This window comes from Coptis chinensis, chromosome 6 (genome assembly GCF_015680905.1).
Source record: "Coptis chinensis isolate HL-2020 chromosome 6, ASM1568090v1, whole genome shotgun sequence".
Classification (NCBI taxonomy): Eukaryota; Viridiplantae; Streptophyta; class Magnoliopsida; order Ranunculales; family Ranunculaceae; genus Coptis; species Coptis chinensis.
In genome coordinates, this window is record NC_141461.1 from 33,010,606 (window position 1) to 33,034,721 (window position 24,116).

Genomic DNA, 24,116 nt, shown 5'->3' on the forward strand with positions numbered 1-24,116 from the left:
TTGGATCGGATTTGGCTAGCATATTAAGTTTCGAAAAAATTTTGGAAAAATTCCGAAAGAGATTAATCCGATCCGATCCGATCCGAAGTCACCCCTAGGAGAAATTATAACAATTTATTTTTTGAACCGTCAGTAGTCAGTACACTGAAAAAGTGATTTCAGAACTATATGACCCCACTTTTGAAATTGACATGAGGAGTGGTTAGTTAAAAGTTAATAGAAATAACCGACTAAAAATAATTTGGTTTTTGAACCATCTGTCTCTATTAACGCTCCTAAAAAAAGAAGGAAAAATAAAACGTGCCAAAATCAATCATATTTCACTATCGCCCTATCGCTATCTGTATACGCACTGGGACGAAGGAAAAATAAAACGTGCCAAAATCAATCATATTTCACTATCGCCCTATCGCTATCTGTATACGCACTGGGACGATTAAAGTTGCTCTAAAGCAACTAGTTCAGTAGTTACCAAAAATATATAGTTAAATGGTTAGGACGATGGTTCGTGATTCCGAATGAAATTTCGGAATTCCGTTCAAAATTTTGGTTTTTTAAAAAACTAGAATTCCAAATATAGAGTCGAAATATCTAAAATTCCAAAATCATTCGAAATTCCAAATGTAATAGGAGTTGAAATTTAATAAATTTTGGTTTTTGAATTTGTCGAAATTTTAAAAATTCCAAAATTCCGAACTATGGTTAGGACTCGATGTTTACATTTGGAACTTTGAGAATTCCCACCTTAACCATATCTAGTGCATGTTTGGATTCGTGTGTATTGCAATGCAAACCAACGATATCCAAATAGTAAGTCACAATAATAGGTCTAAAAAGTAGGTTCGTGTAGACTTGCTAAATTCTCATGGTTGTTGTTGTTTTGATGGTTTTCCCAAACCGATAAGCTTATCTGTGAAAAAATGCTCCCATTTATTTGTTGCCACGTAACCAAGGTCAAATTGGAAACCGACAATAAAGTAGAGCGAGTAAAAAACAAATTCTAGTGTTTATTTTCCTTTCCCATGATCCCATTTGAAAGTTTCCTCGAATTCTTTTCTATTGTCCAATCTTTCGATCTCTGTAACCAAGGTCAAATTGGAAACCGGCAATAAAATAGAGCGAGGAAAAAACAAATTCTAGTGTTTTTTTTCATTTCCGGTGATCCTATCTGAAAGTTTCCTCAAATTCTTTTCCACTGTCCAATCTTTCGATCTCTTTCTTCTCTACAGTTATTACTCAATAAAAAAATATATAAATTAATTGAAAAAATATTTCTAAAACATGCCTACACACCGATTTAATTAATTGAGGAGTTTGAATTAAAGAACGGGAATAAGATTAGATTAGATAATAGAGTTTATTTCTAATTTACGCTACGTACCTACCAAATTACTCCTTAAAACATATTACACACCTTAAACATTTTGCTGAAAAAATGACAATTATCTATGAATCAATGAAGAAGAAACTCTCTTTCTTTTTCTTTTTAAATTTTGATAATTCGATTTACAACTTCAAATAAAATCTTCTTGAACTTTTGGGTGTGAAGTGATACTGTGATAGGATTCAAATCTTTATTGAGTCGTGATATGAACAGATCGATCTGTTAGCATTATAGCACAGTAAAAAACAACACCGTTAGATTGGTTTGAGATATCCACTTGATTTGGGACTACTGCCTTCAATCATGACAAGAAAAACATGTGCCCAGACCATGTCATCTTGTTGGTTAAATAATAATTAATAGATTTAGCCTATTAATAAGGCTAAATCTAATCAAAATAAAAACAAATAAAAAACAAAAGAATAACCAAAACTGAAACAGGTCGTTTCTTCTTCTTCAATAACTCAAAGAAAGACCAACCAGAACTTTTCCTTTTTCTTTTTGCCTTTTCTTTAAGATCCCCCTTGAAATTTTGCTACTGCCCATTGCGCTGCTGCAAATAGGTGATTTTCTAAAGCTGATTTGTTTCTTAGTACCCCTATTTTCCTCACCCAATAGTACAACAAATGGGACTAAATGATATGATATGAATGAACGAATAAATAAAGAAAATCCAATCTGAGATCCCAATTAAATTTTACAAGTTTCAATTCATACTAAGAAAAAATAGATTTAATTGAACCCACTCACACTCGGGAATTGCGTACCAAGTGCAACATCACAAAATATAACCAATTGGATTCTTACAACAACAATGTTAACCAAGAGGATTTTTGTGTAGCAACAGGAAAAAAAAACAAAAACAAAAGCAAAGGGGATTCAACGAATTTAATTAAAGACAAAAGAATTATGAAAGTGAGCGTGACTATATCATTTTTCTTCTTTTTTCCTTTTTTTTTGGTTGTAAGGAGACCGGTTCATCTTCTTCGTTGTTTTTTTTTTTTTTTTTGTTTGGAAAAGTTTGTTCTTCCATCTCTCGGTTTCTTAGAGTTTTTTTATTTTATTTTAATATTTAACTTTTGTTTTTATTATATCATTTTTATTTTGTTTTTTTAGTAAACAAAGTGATGTCATGGACTATGCACACGTTTTTCTTTTCATCTTGTCACGAGAGATAGTGGCAGTCCCCACATAGAGTGGTTATCTCAAACCGATGTAACGTGTTGTTTTGGATTGTGCACTAATACTAATGGATCGATCGTTCCTTATCACGACTCATCTTTATTTTGTTTTCTCAGAGTCATCAGTGGAGGGGAGAGAGAAAAACATGTAATGAGTGTTTCAGTACGTACAAAATAGAAAAGTTTCATGTTTTCCTCATATACACGTGTTAAGTAACAAAAGGGAGTTACTTAACAGTAATTATACAATTACCTACTAATTGTAATTTTTGATTTACGTAGAGATATGTGTCCGTATCTATTACAATGCAAAATAACGTTATCTAAATAGTGAGTCGTAATAGTACTAGGTCTAAAAAAAATAGGTCCATATAACAGTACTCGTTACTTAACCCAATGCGGTTGACCAAGTCAGACTAGTTTGTGTGATAACTGGCTAAGTGGACGAGAAACTATTTATGATCGTTTACCTAAAAAAAAATTGTCCTCAATTACCTAACAAAAAAATTAAAGAGAAAAGCTAGTGTGCATCAGGAGAGAGAAAAAGCTAGTGAATCTACCAATCTGGGTCACTCGTACACACAAATTGAGGGTGTATTGCATGGCAAGGTCTTGATCACCACTAGGGGCGGACCTAGGAGAGCGCTGGATCAGGCTTCAACCCGGAATCCTTTTGCTGAATTTTTTTTTTACTATACTACCTAAATATAACCCACCCAGGTGAGAAAATAAAACTTTGTTGTTTCTAGACCATTTCATAACTAGCTAGCTAGGGTCTGACAATACTGATAGATCATATTTACTATGTATTCTCTCATCGTTCTTTTAGCTGACCGATTTCCACTCACATGATTTCCACAAGATTACAAGAATACGTAACCAAGCTCCCTATAATTTCAATGCAACTCAGACCAGATACTGCAAAAAGTTATCTTGGATGAACATATAAGTTAGTTCTACAACGGAAATGCCATCTTTGTTTTTGGCCATGGATTGAGCTACACCACATTCAATTACAATAACATTTCAGTGACTCCTAAGTTTATTTCACTTGAATGACAGTTATCGATGAGATGCAGACAAGTCGGGTCCTTAAATTGCATTGCTTGATTTGGTGGAATGTATGCTTTAGATATGTGAAAATTGAAATGTTAATATGGTTCGTTGGTTATGAAATTTTGTATGTTATGTGTTAATGTGTCGTCGTGTTGAGATGTATTGTTTTTTTTTTTTCTTTGGATTTGAATTTTGGTGCTTGTTAGAATCGAAATTGTAGAAAGAAATTATTTTGACGCCCACAAGACCCGTAAAATACCATTTAAATAGTTTTACTTTTTAAATAGATTTGTAGTCGAACTTGATTAGATATTTTGATGAATTAGTATATATTTGGCTACTTTTGAATTCTGGTGTTTCAATTGTTTCTTTGGAATGTGTATTTTTTTTTTTTTTTTTTTGTTTAAGACTCTTGCTATCGTTGTTTAGCCCGGAGAGAGTTGAAAGGCCGGATCCTGAGGTGACCCTCAAGAGGTACGAGAGACTGTATACAGGGATAGTAGCTGAATCCATGTTAGAGATAATTACGCATTCACGCTATTGAATATTTGAATCTAAACGTACAGATGGAAGATCGAGAAATCGATGTGTTGTTATTTTCTTTTGGTTTTTTAGATGAGCATGTCTTCAGTGCGCAGGTCGTATGGTGCGCAGGTAATATGGGCCTTTGGATCAGTACTTTTGCCATTAAATACACACGCACTCCTTGGTATGAGTGGCCGAGATGTAATGGCGCACCATACATCTCGCGCACCATAGATTTAGCCTTTTTAGATTTGTTTTTTTTTGTAAAGATAAACTAAAGCACGTGAATTCCTACGGCGCTGGCGCACTGCACATGGTAGGAGGCCACATGGTACGATTAGGACTAAAGTTCGATCATTTTAACTTGTTTTAGAAGAATATCACTACTTTACCGAGAGACGGAATTAGTGCACCAGCATGATGTGGATGGCACAGAAGAGGTGACTCGGGAGGCAGATATTTTCCTGTGTCAGATAACCAAAATGAAAAGAGAAATGTACTACCATACCACGCACCAACTAGGCTACTAGTCTAACTATCATCGAAAAAAAAAAAAAAAACTACTAGTCTAATTAATGGTTCCTCTATATTATGAACAGCACTTTGGTCTCGATCTCATTCACAAATAACCAAAGCAAAGACCCGAGTAAAATATACCATCAATCATGTCTGTATCTTTTTTAGCCAAGACCACGACCACCCCAATCACCGATCCAATCTTTAACCAAAGATCTTCAGAAACCCCGCTGTTATTAAAACCCCTAATTTGACCCGCAAGCGTTCTTCTTATACATTATGCAGTGGAAAACAATATGATGTGGACGCCGTTAATGATGAGGGAAGGGGTATAGATAGACGAAATGTTCTAGTTGGTTTAGGTGGTATCTATGGTGCGACAGCTACGTTCGGTAACATGGTTGTTGCTAAGCTAGTGCAACCACCTGAATTTGCACAGTGTTATCTGTTGGGAGATTTCACTATAAAGTCACACCTCAATCTAGTTACTTTCTATCTCAAATGATTTCAACTTGGAGCTCACACCAAGAAAATCACCCACCCAAGACTTTAGTAGTTATCACAACAAACTCAAACAAGCAAAACTACTAATTTATCATCACTCATAGCAAGCAAACAATAAATAAGGAAGTAAATATGCAAAGAGACACAAAGATTTAGGTTGTTCGGTAAATGTTACCTACATCCACAAGAGCCGAAGTTTTCCTTTATAGTAAAGATTAGAGAGTTTAGAAAAGATATCAAGAATCAAGAACAAGAGGCCTCGTTCAAACCCTAGCTTAATAGAGCTCCTACAATACCCAAGAAATGAATCTCTCAAAAAATTGTCTAAAAACCCTAATCTATTTTCTTTATATAGGTGTACATAGAAAAAAGGGGAGAAAATGGGCTTGGGCCGAAACAGTGAAAAATTTCGGTAGGCATGAGCGCAGGGTGCGCCCTCTTCATCAGACTGAAAAATCGTAAACGTGGCATACGGACACCGGAGCAAGGCTCGACGGTTCCAATAACCCAACAATCTCCCACTTGGAACCTTCGAGATTCTTCATGCACATCACATCTCAATTGTAACAACTCAATTCAAATCCAATTTACTAATGAAATACTCGGCTCATCCATCATGGTCTTCAAGCAAGAAGACCCACCGAAGTTGAACACAACTTCAACTTCTCAGTAGGCACGGTCTTGATCAACATATCCGCCGGATTCTCACTCCCTTGGATCTTCTCAAGTGCCAAAACCTCATCCTCCAACAGAGATCGGATAAAATGATACCGGAGACCAATGTGCTTGGTCCTAGAATGAAAGGCGGAATTCTTAGCAAGGTGTATAACACTCTGACTGTCACTGTGTAACACACTTCTCTCTTGCTTCATCCCAAGCTCTTCCATCAATCCCTGTAACCAGATCATCTCTTTGCTTGCCTCTGTAACAGCCACATACTCTGCTTCTGTGGTAGACAAAGCAACAATCTTCTGTAACTGAGAAATCCAACTCACTGCAGTAGCACCTACTGTAAAGACATAACCAGTAGTGCTTCTTCTGCAATCTACTTCTCCTGCAAAATCGGCATCCACATACCCTTGCAGGTTCACAACACCCATTCCATAACATAGGCATTTCTCTGTAGTACCTCTCATATATCTCAATATCCATTTCACGGCTTCCCAATGTTGCTTGCCAGGATTAGACATAAATCTACTGACAGCTCCCACTACTTGGGCTATATCCGGACGCATGCAAACCATGACATACATAAGACTTCCAATGGCAGAAGCGTATGGTACCTTAGCCATGAAGTTTCTTTCCTCAACAGTCTTGGGAGAGTGTTCCTTGGACAACTTGAAGTGGATCGCCAAAGGTGTGCAAACCGGTTTAAGACTACCCATGTTGAACCTCTTCAATACCTTCTCAAATATCTTCGGCAGACAACTCTAGAATACCTTTACGCTCTATCTCTTCTGATCCTCATCCCTAGAATCTGTTTCGCTGCACCCAAGTCCTTCATAGAGAACTCACTTGCTAACTTCTCTTTCAATCTCCCAATTTCTGACATATCAGAACTCACTAATAACATATCATCAACATATAAAAACAGGATGACGTAGCTGGAGTCAAACCTCTTGAAGTAGCAACAGTGGTCAGCATTGCACTTATAGTAGCTATTTCCTTGCATGAAGTTATCAAACTTCCTGTACCACTGCCTAGGGGCTTGTTTCAAACCATACAAGCTCTTTCTGAGCTTGCATACTATATTCTCTTTACCTTTCTTGATGAAACCCTCTGGTTGCTGCATGTAAATTTTCTCAACTAGGTCACCATGGAGGAAGGCAGTTTTAACATCCAACTGCTTAAGATACAAATCTTCTGCTGCAACAATACTCAACACTGACCGAATGGTATTCAGTTTCACCACTGGGGATAATATCTCTATGAAGTCAACATCTGCTTTCTGCTGAAAACCCTTGACTACTAGCCTCACTTTGTATCTCTGGGAACCATCATGTTCCTCTTTGACTCTAAACACTCATTTGTTCTGTAGAGCCTTCTTACCTATGGGTAGTATGGCTAACTCTTATGTGCTATTAGAGATGAGGGACTTCATCTCATCTTGCATAGCAAGCTCCCACTTGCTTGCATCACTCGCCTCCAATGCTTCATCATAGCATTGAGGCTCGCCACCATCAGTAAGTAGCAAGTAATTCACATAGGTGGAGGGTGGATATCTCGTACTCGGTACATGTGGCCTGGATGTCTTCCTTAGGGCACGAGGTGGAGATGGACTCGATGGTGTAGTATCTTCATTATTCTCTGAGTCACTACTAATGTCATCCTCTGACTGTGGGGCTCCCACTATACCACGATTTACATCGAAGTCTTCCAACTCAACATACTCTGTGTCGCTCTCTGTACCTGATTCCTTGGTTTGGCTTCATCTCTGTTCTTGTACATCACTTTCTCATTAAACACAACATCTCTACTACGAATGATTTTCCAATTTTGATCATCCCAAAAGCGATATCCAAAATCATCACCGCCATAGTCGATGAAGGTGCACTTTAGTGACTTAGCATCAAGCTTGCTTCTAGTTTGGTCACTAATGTGAACATAGGACACATAACCAAACACCTTCAAATGGGAAAGGTTCACATCCTTCCCGCTCCACACTTCCTCTGGAATCTTAAAATCCAAAGGTACTGATGGTCCTCTATTGATCAGGTAAGCTGTTGTGCTAACACTTTCTGCCTAGAACTGCTTGGGCAAGCCTGCTAGTGTACGCATACACCTAGTTCTCTCTGTCAGTGTTATATTCATCCGCTCTGTAACCCCATTCTGCTGAGGTGACCCTGGCAAAGTCTTTTCCATCTTGATGCCATTGTCAGCATAGTACTTCTTAAAACCTGAATCCTCATACTCTCCACCGTTGTCGGATCTCAGCTTTTTTACTTTCAATCTTGTCTCATTCTCAACCATGGCCTTCTAAGTCTTGAACGCTTCAAATACTTCTGACTTGTGTATCAAGAAATAGACCCACACCTTCCTAGTATGGTCATCAATGAAAGTCACAAAATATGACTTTTTGCCAAGTGAAGAGACATTAGCTGGCCCCCAGACATCTGTATGAATCAACTCAAGCCTTCTAGCTTTCAGAGTCTGACCCATTCTCTAAAAACTCACCCGCTTCTGCTTTCCAAATACACAGTTCTCACAGAAGTCAATTTCAGTCGACTGTAACTTTGGGAGTTTACCAGAAGAGTGAAGCATTTTCATTCCTTTCTCACTCATGTGGCCAAGTCTGCGCTGCCAAACATTCGGATCCTCTTTGTCATGTGCCACGACAATCGACTCACAACCATGTGCAGTCATGTAGAGAGTACCATCTTTCTTACCATTTGCAACAACCACTGAACCCTTCGAGACCTTCCAAGTATCACCGGTGAAGACTGTAACAAATCCTTCACTTGCCAATTGCCCCACAGAAATCAAATTCTTCCTCAAATCCGGAATGTGTCTGACGTCGCTCAATAACCATGACGAGCCATTCATCTTGACATGCACTTCACCCTTGCCGACAATGTCACAAGGTTGGTCATCACCGAGAAAGACCGTTCCAAGGTCACCTTCCATGTAGTTCTCAAGGAACTCTCGATGTGAGGTAGCATAGAAAGATGCGCCGGAATAAAGTACCCAAGACTCCTTCTTGTGCTCCATCGAACATATCAAAACATCATCTACCATCTCAACAACATTAGCCTCTTGATTCTTTTTCTTGTTCTTATTAATGTTGTTGTTTCTTGGTGCCGGACAATTGTTACTATAGTGCCCATGCTTACCACAATTGTAACATACAACTTCACTTATGTCTCGAGGATTGTGTTCAACGCTTTGTAATCGGGGGGCTTGAGATTTCGATCTCCCCCTCCACTTTTTCTTACTACGATTCCTGTTTGAATTTCTTCCCCTACTTTCAGTGCTCAATGCCGACCCTGAAGTTGACCCCGAAGATGAAGGACAATCCTGTCTCTGGATTTTCTCGGTTAGTACCATACTAACAACGTGCTCAAACTTCAACTTGGTCATTCCCGCAGAGCCACTAATAGCCGCCATAGTCGCCTTCCAACTTGGAGGCAATTGTCCAAGTATCGCCAAACCTAGCACCTCATCACTAAATGTAATCTCAACCGACTCCAATTGGTTCTTAGTTTGGTTGAATTCATTTAGGTGATCCTTGAAGAAGGTCCCCTCCGACATTCTCATACTAAATAGCTTGGTGATCAAATATACTTTGTTCACGGCTGAGGGTTGTTCATACATCGTAGTAAGTGCCTCCATGAGAGACTTCGCCGTCTTCTCGGTTTTAATATTGAAGGCTACCGACTTCGAGAGACTCAATCGGATTGTGGCCAATGCCTTTCTATCTTGCAAATCCCATTTGTCTTGCGGAATCTCATAGGGCTTCTCACATATTAATGTTTCCATCAAATCCTTTTGACAGAGTACGTCCTCGATTTGCATATTTCAATAGCCAAAATTTGTTCCGTCAAACTTCTCTATCTTGTAGCTTTCCTTTTCGGTTGTCATGACTTCCACTTGAACCAACACAATGGTGGAGACTCTCTCAGAGGAATTTCTTAAAACACCTAGCCTTCTCTGCTAAAGATGGAAACTTTCCTCACACACCTTGTTCTAATGATTCAACTGTAGCTCTGATACCACTTGTTGGGAGATTATTTCACTAGAAAGTCACACCTCAATCTAGTTACTTTCTATCCCAAATGATTTTAACTTGGAGCTCACACCAATAAAATCACCCACCTAAGACTTTGGTAGTTATCACAACAAACTTAAACAAACAAAGCCACTAATTTATCATCACCCATAGCAAGCAAACAATAAATAAGGAAGTAAATATGCAAAGAGATACAAAGATTTATGTGGTTCGGTAAATGCTACCTACATCCACACAAGAGCCGAGTTTCCTTTATAATAAAGATTGGAGAGTTTACAAGAGATATCAAGAATCAAGAACAAAAAGCCTCACTCAAACCCTAGCTCAATAGAGCTCCCACAATATCCAAGAAATGAATCTCTCAAAAAATTGTCTCAAAACCCTAATATATTTTCTTTATATAGGTGTACATAGAAAAAAGGGGAGAAAATGGGCTTGGGCCGAAACAGTGAAAAATTTCGGTAGGCATGAGCGCAGGGTGTGCCCTCTTCATTAGACTGAAAAATCGTAAACGTGGCATACGGACACCGGAGCAAGGCTCGACGGTTCCAACAACCCAACATCTCCTAGCTAATGATCCTTATCTCAAGGACCCTGTTAAATGCTGTCCACCTTATGCGGGGAAGGGCAAAACCAACACCATCAAGGATTTTAAGTTACCTGACAAATCACAGCCCATGCGGATTCGGAAATCAGTTCAGGAAATGGCCCATGAAGATTTAATATTGTTTAACGAGGCTGTACGTAAAATGAAAGAACTTCCAAAGGATGATCCTAGGAATTTCATGCAGCAAGCGCAAATTCACTGTGCTTATTGCAATGACGCCTTCGGCCAAGTGGACTTCCCAAAAACAAGTGTGCAGGTCCATGGAAGCTGGCTTTTTCTCCCATGGCACCGTTTTTACATTTACTTCTGGGAGAGGATCCTGGGAAAGCTAGTTGGGAGGACAGATTTAGCTATACCATACTGGGACTGGGATTCAAAAACAGGAATGAAAATGCCTTTAATCTATAAGGAAACAGTGGGTAGTCTAAATTATTTGTACAATCCCAATCGCAATGCTGATCATCTCGATGCTTTGCTTGACTACAAGTATATAAATCCCAACGACACACCCAAAGACCCCTGCAATGCCGATCCCGAACCCGATGACCTTCCTACTTATGACGTCATAACAAATAATCAAAAGCAACTTTATGACTTGATTCAGAACGGCAAACGTAATCCTGAACTTTTCCATGGAAGACCTATTAGGGAGGGACAAGTGCGTGACAGTCCGGGTAGTATGGAGAGCCTTCACACCATGCGTGGGTTGGCCAACTCGATGTGCCTTTCTGGGACATGGGTAATTTCCACACTGCTGCTCGGGACACCATGTTCTATGGTCACCATGCTAATATTGATCGCTTGTGGAACATCTACAGAGAACAAGCTGGCCGTACTCCCAAGACTGGACGATGGTACGGTGATTTCCAAAATAATGATTGGCTTGACGCGTCCTTCATATTTTCGGATGAGGAAAACCAATTGGTCAAGTGTAAGGTAAGTCAAACACGAGTACTAATGCTAATTACCCTTCCAATTGAGCATTTTAGTTAAACACAGACATAGAGGTAAAATTCAAACTCGATATGTGTGTGCGCGCGCGCTACCAAAAGGGCCAAAAGAAAATATGTTCTTCTGAAGAGATGGATCCTCGGCATTTTTCGTTCATTTAATTTCGTAGCTCATATTGTTCGTCATACTTGCATATATAATCGTCCAAATACTTGAATCTTTTTGATAATTCTGTACAGGTTCGTCAGTGTATTGATACTTCACAACTAAAGTACAGCTACAGTAATATGAACCCAGAATGGTTGAATATTCGTACAGTGTACAGAGTGTTGGGGTTTATACCAATACCAATCGGTTCCCCCACTACACAGATAACTTGTATGAACACACTTCAACTCCAGATAAATCTCAAATATCACAAACTACCTATACTAACATGCCCAACTCGCTAAACAACTATTAACAATGATAATAATGTAAAGCAAGTAAAAAGCAAAACCACAACACAAAGATTTACCGTGGTTCGCCAATGATGCCTACTTCCACAAGAGCAGTTCTTAATAAAGTGGGAAGGAAGATTACAATCTCTCCTTCAGTCTCTCACCTTACTAGATCACTCTTATCTCTTTACGGGGTTGTATCTCTCGTAAAGGTTCTCTCTTTGTTTTTTGTCGGATTCCAATCCTTCCGACTTGTCCGGTTAGGTTTTCCAAAACCTTGATTTTTGGTTTTTCTCCAAAACCAACTTTCGCAGAATCTTGTAGCAAGCCCACGAAAAATAGACTCGAGCGCTGAAGCGCCGGCCCCATGTGAGCGAAGTCGCTTAAGACATCGGAAGTCGAAGCTGGTCTGGTCATGGTCTATTATTCATCGAACCCCGAGCGAAGTCGCGCTTCATCCGAGCTGGCGCTGGCCTCGGCATTTCCAACGAATTCGCCCGTTTCGTCGACTCTGTTTTTTTCCTCATGTGAGGGATAACTCCACAATCTCCCCTCGAGCGGTGAGGGGATACCTCCATGCAATTGCCAAATCAACGGGAGGAGTGTGTCGCCATTCCAAAGAATAGCACAACAAACATCAAACTTACTTTCGGTAAGACTTTGGTCATCATATCCGACCCGTTCTTGTCGGTATGGATCTTCTCGATACACAAATGCTTGTCTTCGAAGTATTTCTCTAATCCAATGATAACGCACGCGTGTATGTGCTTGGATCTAGAATGAAAACTTCGGATTCTTGCTCAAGTGGATGGCGCCCGATCGTCACATAGAACTACAAACCTGTTTTCGCTTTAGCCCTAGTTCGTCGAAGAACCTCTTCATCCATAGCAACTCTTTGCAACACTCGGTGGCTGCAATGTACTGCTCGGCCAGTAGTGGAGAGGGCAACACACTTTTGCAACTTAGATTGCCAAGAAACCGCCTCCCCGCAAAAGTAACCGGATAACCGGAGGTGGACTTCATCGAAGTCAACATCACCGCCATGTTTGCATCGATTGTAGCCTTCAAGTAAAGGGCTTACTTCCACCAAAGCACAAACATGATTTGGAAGTGCCTTTGAGATATCTCAATATCCACTTAACACCTTCCCAATGCTCTTTACCCGATTTGATGTAAATCTGCTTAAACCCAACGGGAAAAGCAATATCCGGTCTAGTACACACCATGGCATACATCAAACCGCCCATCATGGATGCATAAGGAATCTTTTCCATCCGACTCTGCCTCATGCTCACCCTTAGGACACATCTCTTTGGTCATGCGAACCGCCACCAAGCGGATAACCGACCGGGCTTCGCTTTGATCCATGTTGAATCTCTTCAACACCTTCTCAATGTAGCTTTCTTGAAAGCCACAACTTCCCACTCTTTTCTCGCCACGAGTGATCCGTGATCCCAAGTATCTGCTTTGCTTGACCAAAGTCCTTCATCTCAAAGGACTTACTCAAGTCTTTCTTCAGCTTTGATATCTTGTTGATGTTTGGGCCAACTATCAACATATCATCCACATACAACAATAGCACAATGAAATCCCCATCCGAAATCTCTCGAACAAACGCGACAATGATCGGAAGCGGACTTCTTGTATCCTTGCTTCGCCATAAAGGAATCAAACTTTATGTACCAATCGTCTCGGTGCTTGTTTCAACCCATACAAGCTCTTTATCAGCTTGCATACTAGGTGCTCCTTGCCTTTGACCTCAAACCCCCTCAATGCGGTCCATGTAGACATCTTCTTCAAGGTCTCCATGAAGAAAAGTCGTCTTAACATCTAGTTGCTCAAACTCTAGGTTCATACTTTGCGGTCATACCCAATACCACCCGGATAGAAGTCATCTTCACTACAGAGAGAAAATCTCATCAAAGTCAATTCCTTTCCTTTGACCGAATCCCTTCACAACAAGGCGAGCTTTATGCCTTGGGTGAGGATTGTTCTCCTCATGCTTGACTTTGTATATCCACTTATTCTTGAGAACTTTTCTCCCTGTGGGTTTCTCAACTAACTCATAAGTGTGATTCTTATGCAAAGAATCCATCTCGTCATGCATGGCCTTCAACCACTTTTCTTTGTCTGTACCTTCAAGTGCCTCTTGATAGTACATAGGTTCTCCACCATCCGATAGTAGCACGTACGTATGTGGTGGATACCTGGTTGAAGCTAGTCTCCCTCTGTCAGACCTCCTTGCCCCATCTGCTGGTGCCTCAGGAGTATGCACTTCTGCTTGCTCTGGTGGTGGTTCATGCATCTCATCTGCATCTTCTATACCAATAGGTTCTATCCCATCATGAGCAATAGGATTCTCATCATGAGCTTCAAACTCATGGTTTTCTGCATTCTCAATGCCTTCTGCAACGTTCCACGGTAGGAACTTCGGTTCTGAATCAACAAGATCATTGGTGAAAGCCTGTAACTTCTCACCTCCCTCAAAGTCCGCTATGGTTTGGTCTTCTAAGAACACAACATCTCGACTTCGGATTACCTTCTTGTTAATCGGATCATAGAGTTTGTAACCAAACTTTTCATCTCCATAACCCGGAAAAATGCACCGCTTGGCTTTGTCATCAAGCTTGGATCTCTCATCATCCTTCGAATATGCACAAATGCCCCGCACCCAAATACCTCAAGTATCCATAATCAACATCTCTCGGCCGACCATACTCTCTCGGATAATCACTATTCAGAGGCTTTGCCGCGGCGACAGGTTGATCACATGCACTAACAGACGATTGCTTCTACCCAAGAGCTTCTAGGTAGCTTAGAGTGAGATAGCATACATCTCATCCCTCTACAATGGTATGCGGTTCATTCTCTCGCTATTCCATTCGTCATGCGGTGTCTTGGGAACGGTGCGCTTCATGACGAATCCCATGACTCACGGCAATACTCTTCAAATGGCCCAATGTACTCACCCCCATTATCCGAGCTTAATACACTTCAACAACTTCCCGGTCTCTCTTTCCACCATGTGTGGAATTTCTCAAACACGCCAAGTACTTCATCCTTGGTCTTCGGACTATAGGCCCATATCTTTCTTTGACGATCATCAATGAATGTCAAGAAGTATGAAGCTCCCCGGTGGGACTTCACTCTCATAGGACCACATAAGTCCGTGGTGCACTAGCTCGAGGGATAGTGTCCTTTCGTGAGACGGGAATCTTTGGAAAGACACCCTGTGTTGCTTTCCTACCAAACAGTGAGTACATGTATTTAAATGTGTACCTTTAATGTCTGGCATGGCCTTTTGCTTAGCAAGAACTTCCATCCCTTTTATGCCCATGTGACACAGTCTCTTCATTGCCACGTTCGGATGAAGCTTCTTCTCACAGAAATACGCTTTACACAAACTAGCCTCGTGTTTTGTAAAAGAGAGCAAGTTTTCCTTTTCCTCGGCTGCTACAATGGAACCTCTGCTCAGTTTCCATACCCCGTTACCAAACGAGTTTACAAAGCCATCGTCATCTAATTTCCCAGCCGAAATTAGGCTTAACCGTATGTCAGGGACATGTCTTACATCCTTGAGTGTCAAGGTGTAGCCGACATTGGTTTCTATATGAACATCTCCAATGCCTATAATCTTCGAGACGCCACTGTTACCCATCCTCACTTCACCATATTCACCACAGCTGTAGGTAGTGAAGAATCCCCAATAGCGGTGTGGCGGATAGGATGTTCTGTATCTATCACCCACTCAGATATCGACATGAGGTACTAAGACAAGACACACCACAATCGACACAATTCCCACTAGGTCGCCGAGACTAGTGCGGTAGTATCTCGCTGTGTTTCCGTTCCTCCGCACCATGTCTTCATGTACACGGTTATTCTTCTCATCCCTCTTGATTGTTCTCGTGACTCATATATGAAGTGGCCTTTTGTGGCACAATAGTAACATTGCCTCTCTGTCTTAGGAGTTCTAGCTTCACCCCCTAGATTTACTGTCATCACCTCTAGAACGAGATGGTTTTCTGTTTTGACCTCTCCCCGTTTCTCGCGGAAAAGGATCTCGAGTGAGAAGAGCCGCTTCTTGCACTCCTTCTAGTCTCCTCATTCAACAAAGGCGTGGTAGCCATCTCCATGGTAACAATTCCATCCTTGGTCGCTCCATGTAGAGAAGCGCTAATGTCTCCCCAACTTTCGGGTAGATAGCCTAATAGAAACAAAGCCTCAACTTCGTCTCCCAAATTGATCTTCATCAAATGCATCGATTGATGATATTCTCGTACTTCATTAAGATGCTCGGACATTGAAGAACCTTCTTGGTACTTCGTGGTAATGCGCAAACTTTTAACGACTAGCACTTTGTTTCCACCGACTTCCTCTCATAAAGGTCTTCGAAGTTTCTTCCATAGATCGAAGGTCAGTAGTCTCTTGGGGCCACATGGTGAAAGACACCATCGTCAATCCACCGTCGAATGTATCCATCGGCTTTTTACGTCAAGCTTTCAAATTTCGGCCTCATCCTTCTTTTCGGTTTTACTCCCTCATTCTCAATGGGAAGTGCCAAGTCCTTTGCAAGATAGCAAGTCTTCCATCTTGGCTTTCCGGATGGTGTAGTTCTTCCTATTCGGACTCATCATACGAAAGTGTTCACGGAATGGTCCATCTCTACAAGTTATTTAACCTCAAATCTTCTCTCGTGAATTTTGGCCAAACACCTTCCCGACTAAGATTCGGATAACACCCTAGGCTATTCTAACCAAGGCTTTGATACCACTTGTGGGGTTTATACCAATACCAATCGGTTCCCCACTACCACGGATAACTTGTATGAACACACTTCAACTCGGATAAATCTCAAATATCACAAACTACCTATACTAACATGCCCAACTCGCTAAAAACAACTATTAACAACGGATAATAATGTAAAGCGGTAAAAGCAAACCACAACACAAAGATTTACCGTGGTTCGCCAATGATGCCTACTTCCACAAGAGCCAGTTCTTAATAAAGTGGGAAGGAAGATTACAATCTCTCCTTTCTCTCACCTTACTAGATCACTCTTATCTCTTTTGAGGGTTGTATCTCCGTAAAGGTTCTCTCTTTGTTTTGTCCGGATTCCAATCCTTCCGACTTGTGCGGTTAGGTTTTCCAAAACCTTGATTTTTGGTTTTTCTCCAAAACCAACTTTCTGGTCTTGTAGCAAGCCCACGAAAAATAGACTGAGCGCTTGGCGCGCTTTATGTGAGCGAAGTCGCTTAAGACACGGAAGCCGAGCACGGTCGGCCCCTCTATGAGCGGTGGTCCTATTATTCTGGAACCCCGAAGCGAAGTCGCGCTTCATCTGGCCGGTGGCGCTCGGCATTTCCAACGCCGAATTCTCCCGTTTCTGTCCAGCTCTGTTTTCTCTCCTCATGTGAGGGATAACTCCAACACAGAGAATACCGCAAGCAAGCCACTCTCAAGAAGGCTGGTCAGGAGGAAATGTCTGAAGTCAAGGAATTTAGAACTGAACCTCGAGTGCTGTACAGGACCATACGTGCCCTAGTAAAAAGACCCAGGGCCTCGCTTACCATGGATGACAAAAAAGAGGAAACAGAAGTCGTTGTCATTGACGACTTCGAGCTTCAAGACAGTACACGTCCGGCGAGGTTTGATGTATACATTGCGAAACTGGATGAAGGCATAGTTAGTTCAGATCTAGGGGAGTATGTTGGAGGTTATGTGTATATCCCACACTCTACTGATCGAATAAGCCACCAGGCGGATTTGCAAATAGGTATCACTGGAATTGTGGAAGACATTGAAGCTGATGCATCTGAAGAATTGGTTGTTAGTATCGTTCCTCGAGGTGGTTTATTCACTATTCCTGGAGTTAGCATTCAACTTCTCAAACATGAGATTCCTAGTTCGGAGGAGCTTAATGAAGAATCCCTTGATTAGGAGTTTAGTAATGAAGTAGCTAGTTACGTACTGCTTGCTATAATGCTATGTTTTCGTTGTTTGCTTCAGGGATTAAAGATCGACTGATCAAATACTCCAATACCGTTCAGTTTAATAAAGAAGTTGATTTGGAATAATCATTGCGCTAACTACATATATACTTCATGTACTAAGTCGCATGATTGTTGAAGGTTTGTATATCTGTTTTCTTTTTATTAGTTATTTTTTTGAATAGATTTGAGGTTATGGCATGGGCTCTACCTGCATTCATAACAATCAAAATCTTAAGTACATAGTTTAATTTTTGTCCTCCTCAACAATAGACATAAGCACTGAAGTAAGAGGAGGAACAAAAAATTCCACTTCATGATCTGTAGCTAAAGAAGCCAGGTGATCGGCAGCACGATTTGTTTCCCTAAAAACATGGACAAAACTAATGCTAACAAACTCTCTCAGGAGCTTTTTTATCGATACTGTAACTTTTGCACACTGCCAAGGTGGACGTACTCTCCTTTCCCTTCAAGATATTAACTGCTCTCATTGAATCAAAAGCTACTTGAATCCTTGAGATTTGGATCTTTAGGCTGCCCTTTAGACCACATAATATAGCTTTCAACTCCTGGAATAGTACACTTCTGATCCCACCATAACCAATAAAAGCTAATAGCACTTCACCATTCGAGTCTCTAATAGTTCCTCCAATACCACATCTACTCTCTGACATAGCTCCATCTGGGTTCAGTTTAGCTATACCCTCCTCTGGCTTCTTCCAGATACATTGAATAAGCTCCTTCCTGACAAACTACACTATAAGACCTAGTTTATCTAGTAGAACCCTAATCTGACTAGTGTCCTTTACGGTCTTGAGTTGCCCTTGCAAATAAACTGCCATGTCTGTAATCAGCCTCTGCTTCACAGTTTGCCATTCTTGTGAAGTATTCTTGAACCTTCAGTAATTTCTTTCCCTCCAGATGTAACTGATAACAGCGCATATATACACCTTATACACCTCTACCTCACACGAATTCCTCTGACATATCCTCATCAGTTGCATCCACTCTCTATTAGTGTTCTGAGCTTGTACAACCAGCCCAAGGTGTTGTTTAACACTACACCATAGGGATTTACTAAAAGAACATTAAAAAAAAAAGATGTTTTGAATTCTTTCTCGAATTGTTACACAAACAACATCTTGATCCCTGCAACACTTTCTTTTTAATCAGCCTATCCTGTGTAGGTAAGCTACCATAAAACAACTACCATGACGTGAAAGAGTGTTTAGGCACTACTAGCTTCCCCCAGACCATATTGTACCATTGCACAGTCTCCCTAGGAATTCTGAGTGCAGAGTAAGCAGATTTTGAAGTATAAACTTCATTAGGGTGGGGGATCCAAATAGTTCTATCCTCAGCCAAGTTGCTACATACCTCAGTCTGCAGGATGTTATCCTTCAGAGTGCCCTGTCGAAGAGCGTGAATCAGAGCATTCCATCTCCCACGAGTAAGTAGATCACTCACAATGGCATCAAGTAGTAAGTAAAAAAGGTTCTTATCTTCCTGATCTTCTAAAAGTGGAGAACTCTTGCACCATAGATCATGCCATAGTAAGGTACTCTTCCCTGTAGCTACACTGTAGGTGATATACTGCCTTGCAATGGGTCTCATCTCAAGGATACCTCTCCAAACCTAGGAGCAATCCTTTGGGATCTTCATAGTCCAGAAGAACTTGTTCTTAATGTTTTGCTTCCATATCCATTTCACCCATAAGCTTTCTCCTTTCGAAATCACTTTATATACTAGTCCACAATAGGCTGCAATATTCCACAACTTCAAATCAATTATACCCAGCTGTCACAGCCCGAATTTCTAAACAATTACAAAGTGAATATTTGAAATATAAATATCTCAAACATCGCTATGTTCAATTGTCTAAAAACCCAGGCCATGACGGGGTGGATACTACACATGCCAAAATCGAAAACCCACATCATAAGGAATCAACTTAACAACAATAATCTCCAAAATTTATCAACCATCACTTTATTAAAAGGCTATCTTCCGTCCCAATAAAACATCAATATAAAACTCTAAGAATAATAGATCTTCAACATCGTATTCTCATGTCATATGAATATGAAACTACGTTATTACATACTTCCAAAAAGATCAGACCTAATAAAATAAACTCCTGGACTGCTCCAGAAATAAATCCAAATCAAACGTCGTGGTTCCACTGCCTTCCACCTATGTTCCCAAGAACACACCCACGTTGCCAAAACAAAGCAAACATGGGTCAGCAAAATGGAATTTGCTGGTATGAGTAGACTAACCACATATAAACATTTCCAGTCTTTACTTATCAAACTAACACTTTAAATATATCATAACTTAATCATTCTCAGCTTGGAAGACAAGTAGTTTCGTCATTTCAACCGGCATAGTTTCTTCCCAAGCAAAACTTCCATTATATTAACTCGTTATAATAACTTGTTTTAATAACTAATTAATTGAATTACAACATACCGATATCCACTTCTGTATAAGGATAGGACCGAGTTCCTGCACAAAATATTATTAAGTCCTACCTTCCTGCAAAAGAAAGTTAGAAATTTTATATAACATGTGTAGATATCCTATAGGTATTCAAATGTAAACCCAAGCACACTCGCACAATCAAATTAATTTATCTTATAAATTAATCAATTACTTTTCTTATACACCCACCTTTTAGTACTTATGTACCTCAGGTCGTTCCCTTATACACCCACCTTTTAGTACTTATGTACCTCAGGTCGTTCCCGCCACATTCAATGAATACCCGGGTCATCATGACACATTCAATGAATACCCAGTTATAACATTAACGGGCCATTTATGGCACATTCAATAAACACCCACCTATCACATGACATCTTCAGTCATAAAATCTCATTTCCAAAACTTGAGGCGTGGAGAGATTCTAAAAGGGTGTGGTAAATTATTGAGAATACTATTGAACTTTATTGTATATATTATTTTAGATAAAGGAGGAGTATCTTGTTTCTTGTATTATTGTTTACGCGTTATTAATATATCGATGTCTAAGTGTCATAGCGTTGTATATCATAAAAGGCTGAAATATTACATAGTAGTTAATACACGTACACACGTATATATAGAAAGGTCTTAGCCTAAAACCAAACATGCTAATAGCCCTAGACCTATCCTAATAGCCCAAATTATAATCCGAGTTAAAAGTCAAGCTGGGTCAACTGGTCAAAGTCAACTCTGGTCAACAGTCAAAGTCAACCTGCCAATGGTCAACAACAGTCAAAGTCAAACTTCCAATGGTCAATAGCAGTCAACCAGTCAGGTCAACAGCAGTCAACCAGACCTAAACTCCTCTAACCCAAAAGCCCAAAGACAAAGGCCCAAAGTCTAAAACTTAAGTCCAAAATGAAATTCAAAAATTAAAACACTCAAGCCCACCCACGAAATTCGGCCCAATCCCAACAACAAAAAATCACTGTTCATCTTCCTCTCTCACACTCTCCAGCACCTCTAGCACCAATCAACCACTAGTCAGCCACCCTCACTCCAGCGGTTTGGTTACTCGAGAAAACCCCTAAATAACCATACCAACAAATCGCGATCTCCAAAACTTGCTAGATCATCTCTTCTACCGATCTTCCTCCACTACAGAGCTTGCCGGACCACCACTAACCTCCTAACAGTTCGGTTTCGTTCCCTAGCAAAACCCAAACCCAATGATACAACAAAATCCAACCAAACAAAGGTTCAATCCACACCAAAATCAGGACGGTTTGATTTTTGTTTGAACGCCATTAATGACTGTTCAAAGCTTCACAACACTACCACTCTCAAGAAATCACCTCGACGTTCACCATGCACAGTTCAACCAGAACCCAAAAACAAAACAACGACATTCCGATCAAGACAAAATTTGCTAACACGCCAACACTCCAACAGAGAATCAACAATTCTACTGATACTGAGGACCTTGACAATATATACTAATACTATAATGGTTAGTTTAATTAATCAGATTCGAAATCTTTTATCACTAAAGTTTTTGCATATGGTTTCGACAGTATAACAATATGCGGCATGGTTCGAGAATTACAAAACAAGACAGAGTATAAAACTTGTATTCTTGACAAAAATCTAGTATAGTGCAGAATAGGTTGTACGCCACCAGAAAATCCAATAGTTTAGTAAAAGGTAAAATATCTACTCACCGATACAAAACTTATTTGCTCTTCCTGTTGTCAGCAAGAGCTCCAACAAGAAACTTCTCTCTTTCCTCTCTGTGAAACTCTCTTTTCTATAAAACTCTGTGTTTTACAAACCCTATTTTTTTCTTCTCTGTTTTTAAAAACCCCTGAAATAGGAAAGAGGGTTTATCCCATAAACCCACATCTCCTATTTCCACTAACACTTATCCTATTTTATTTTATCTATTATCTATTATCCATTATTATTATTATTATTATACTAGGAAAAATAAAGGAAAAAGACGGGGTGTTATACCAGCCCTCCTTCCTTTTTTGTGAGGCTAGTACACTTCTTCCCTGCATGATGCATCTTATTCTTCATATCTGGACCACTCCACAAGAATTTCATGCACACTTTTGCTACTTGCTCCAACACAGTAAGGGGGAGTATAAAGGTTTTTGCCCAATACACGTGGAATGTCGAGAGAATAGAGTGAATAAGCTGTAGTTTTCCTGCATAAGAAAGAACTCTCGACTTCCAATTCTGTATCCTCTTTGTAACCTTCTCCACTAGTGGTTGGCACTCAGAGATACCCATCCTAGAGGTCACTAGTGGTAGCCCTAGGTAAGAGATTGGTGGAGTTACCAATTTGACACCAATAGTATCTGCTAGAAGTTGTCCCTCTCCTTGATTCAAACCTGCCACTATTAAAGTAGTCTTTTGGCTGTTAAACCTCAACCCCGTAGCTAGTGCAAACTCCTCCAGAACACCTTGGACTGCTTTTATCGAGGCATTATCCCTCTTGAAGAATAGCATTAAATCATCAGCAAAGCATAAATTAACCACCTCTGTTTTCTTACACTTTGGATGAGGAGCTATAGTTTTACTCATGAACCCTTGCTTAATTAAGCATGCAACTTAACACCTCCATGATTATAACGAATAGGTAGGGAGAGATGGGGTCCCCCTGCCTCAATCCTCTTTTACCTTGGAAGTAGTCTTCTGCAGAACCATTAATAAGTAATGAATAGCTTGGTGTTGTATAACACATTTGAATCCATTTCTTCATTTTTCCTGGAAAGCAGAACTTACATAACATAGCATCAACAACCTCCCAACTCACTGTATCGTATGCTTTACTTATATCAACTTTGAGTGAGCATCTAGGTGACACATACTTCCTTTTATAATTTCTAAGGAGTTCATGAGATAAGAGCAAGCGATCTTGTATGGACCTACCAGAACGCGCTCCTTTTGTGTGTAAGAGATGGTAAATGGATGATGTAGATAGATGATGGTTGTTGAACAAAATATAAGCGTATCAAAACCTAATTATCCCTCAATAAGTAAAGGATGAGTAGGGTATTATTCCACTTTTAAGTGTATGTTATATGAAGGACAAGACTGGAAAGGGGGTTTGAGGGATTAAAAACTATGATTGTAGAGATTTAGATTCTAATGCTAAACTAAACTAAACTAACTAAACTATTGAGAATTTATAGGAGAGGGAATTCAAGATATTAGAATCCACCAATACCTTAGATCTGTGACTTTCTGCTTCATGGTTGTTCTCACTAGTAGACTACAATTAGGTAATCGAGCGAGTGCCGATGCCTTCTTAGATGAAACATCGTTAACGAATAACTCTACTTAAGGTTGTTTCTATGTTTATGTTATTAATATCTTATTTCCTATTATGTGAGCTTGGGCAGCTATTCAATGAATTACCATCTAAGGCAAACACAAGGAATACTTCTCTTACTTTAAAACACTACACAACTAGAAGAAAAGTAGAGAATAATAGTATAATATTCAATTACAATAAATAAAACTCTATTCTAGCATTATATTCAATTGCAATAAATAAAAGTATGTCACTAGCAAATATTCAATTGCAATAAATAAAACCCTAAACTAGCATGATATTCGATTGTAATAAATAAAAACCTTAATCTATACTTCCATCTCCTGGTCTGGGCAATGGAACTAATAACTAAAAACATAAAGAACTAACCTGATTGGAGAATACCATGAACCAGAAGAATCAACGAACCCTAAGCACCGACTTC

The 24,116-nt window shown here is 39.9% G+C and overlaps 1 protein-coding gene across 1 annotated transcript; it reads left to right on the forward strand.

The window, feature by feature from the left end:
* The first annotated feature begins 10,359 nt into the window (after nt 1-10,359).
* On the forward strand, nt 10,360-17,970 carry LOC147492633 (polyphenol oxidase, chloroplastic-like). The gene is given in 4 exon segments (XM_086567566.1): nt 10,360-11,246; nt 11,249-11,435; nt 11,690-11,771; nt 17,325-17,970. Coding segments are annotated over 4 exon segments (1,665 nt in total). The 3' UTR covers nt 17,834-17,970.
* The last annotated feature ends 6,146 nt before the right edge of the window (nt 17,971-24,116 follow it).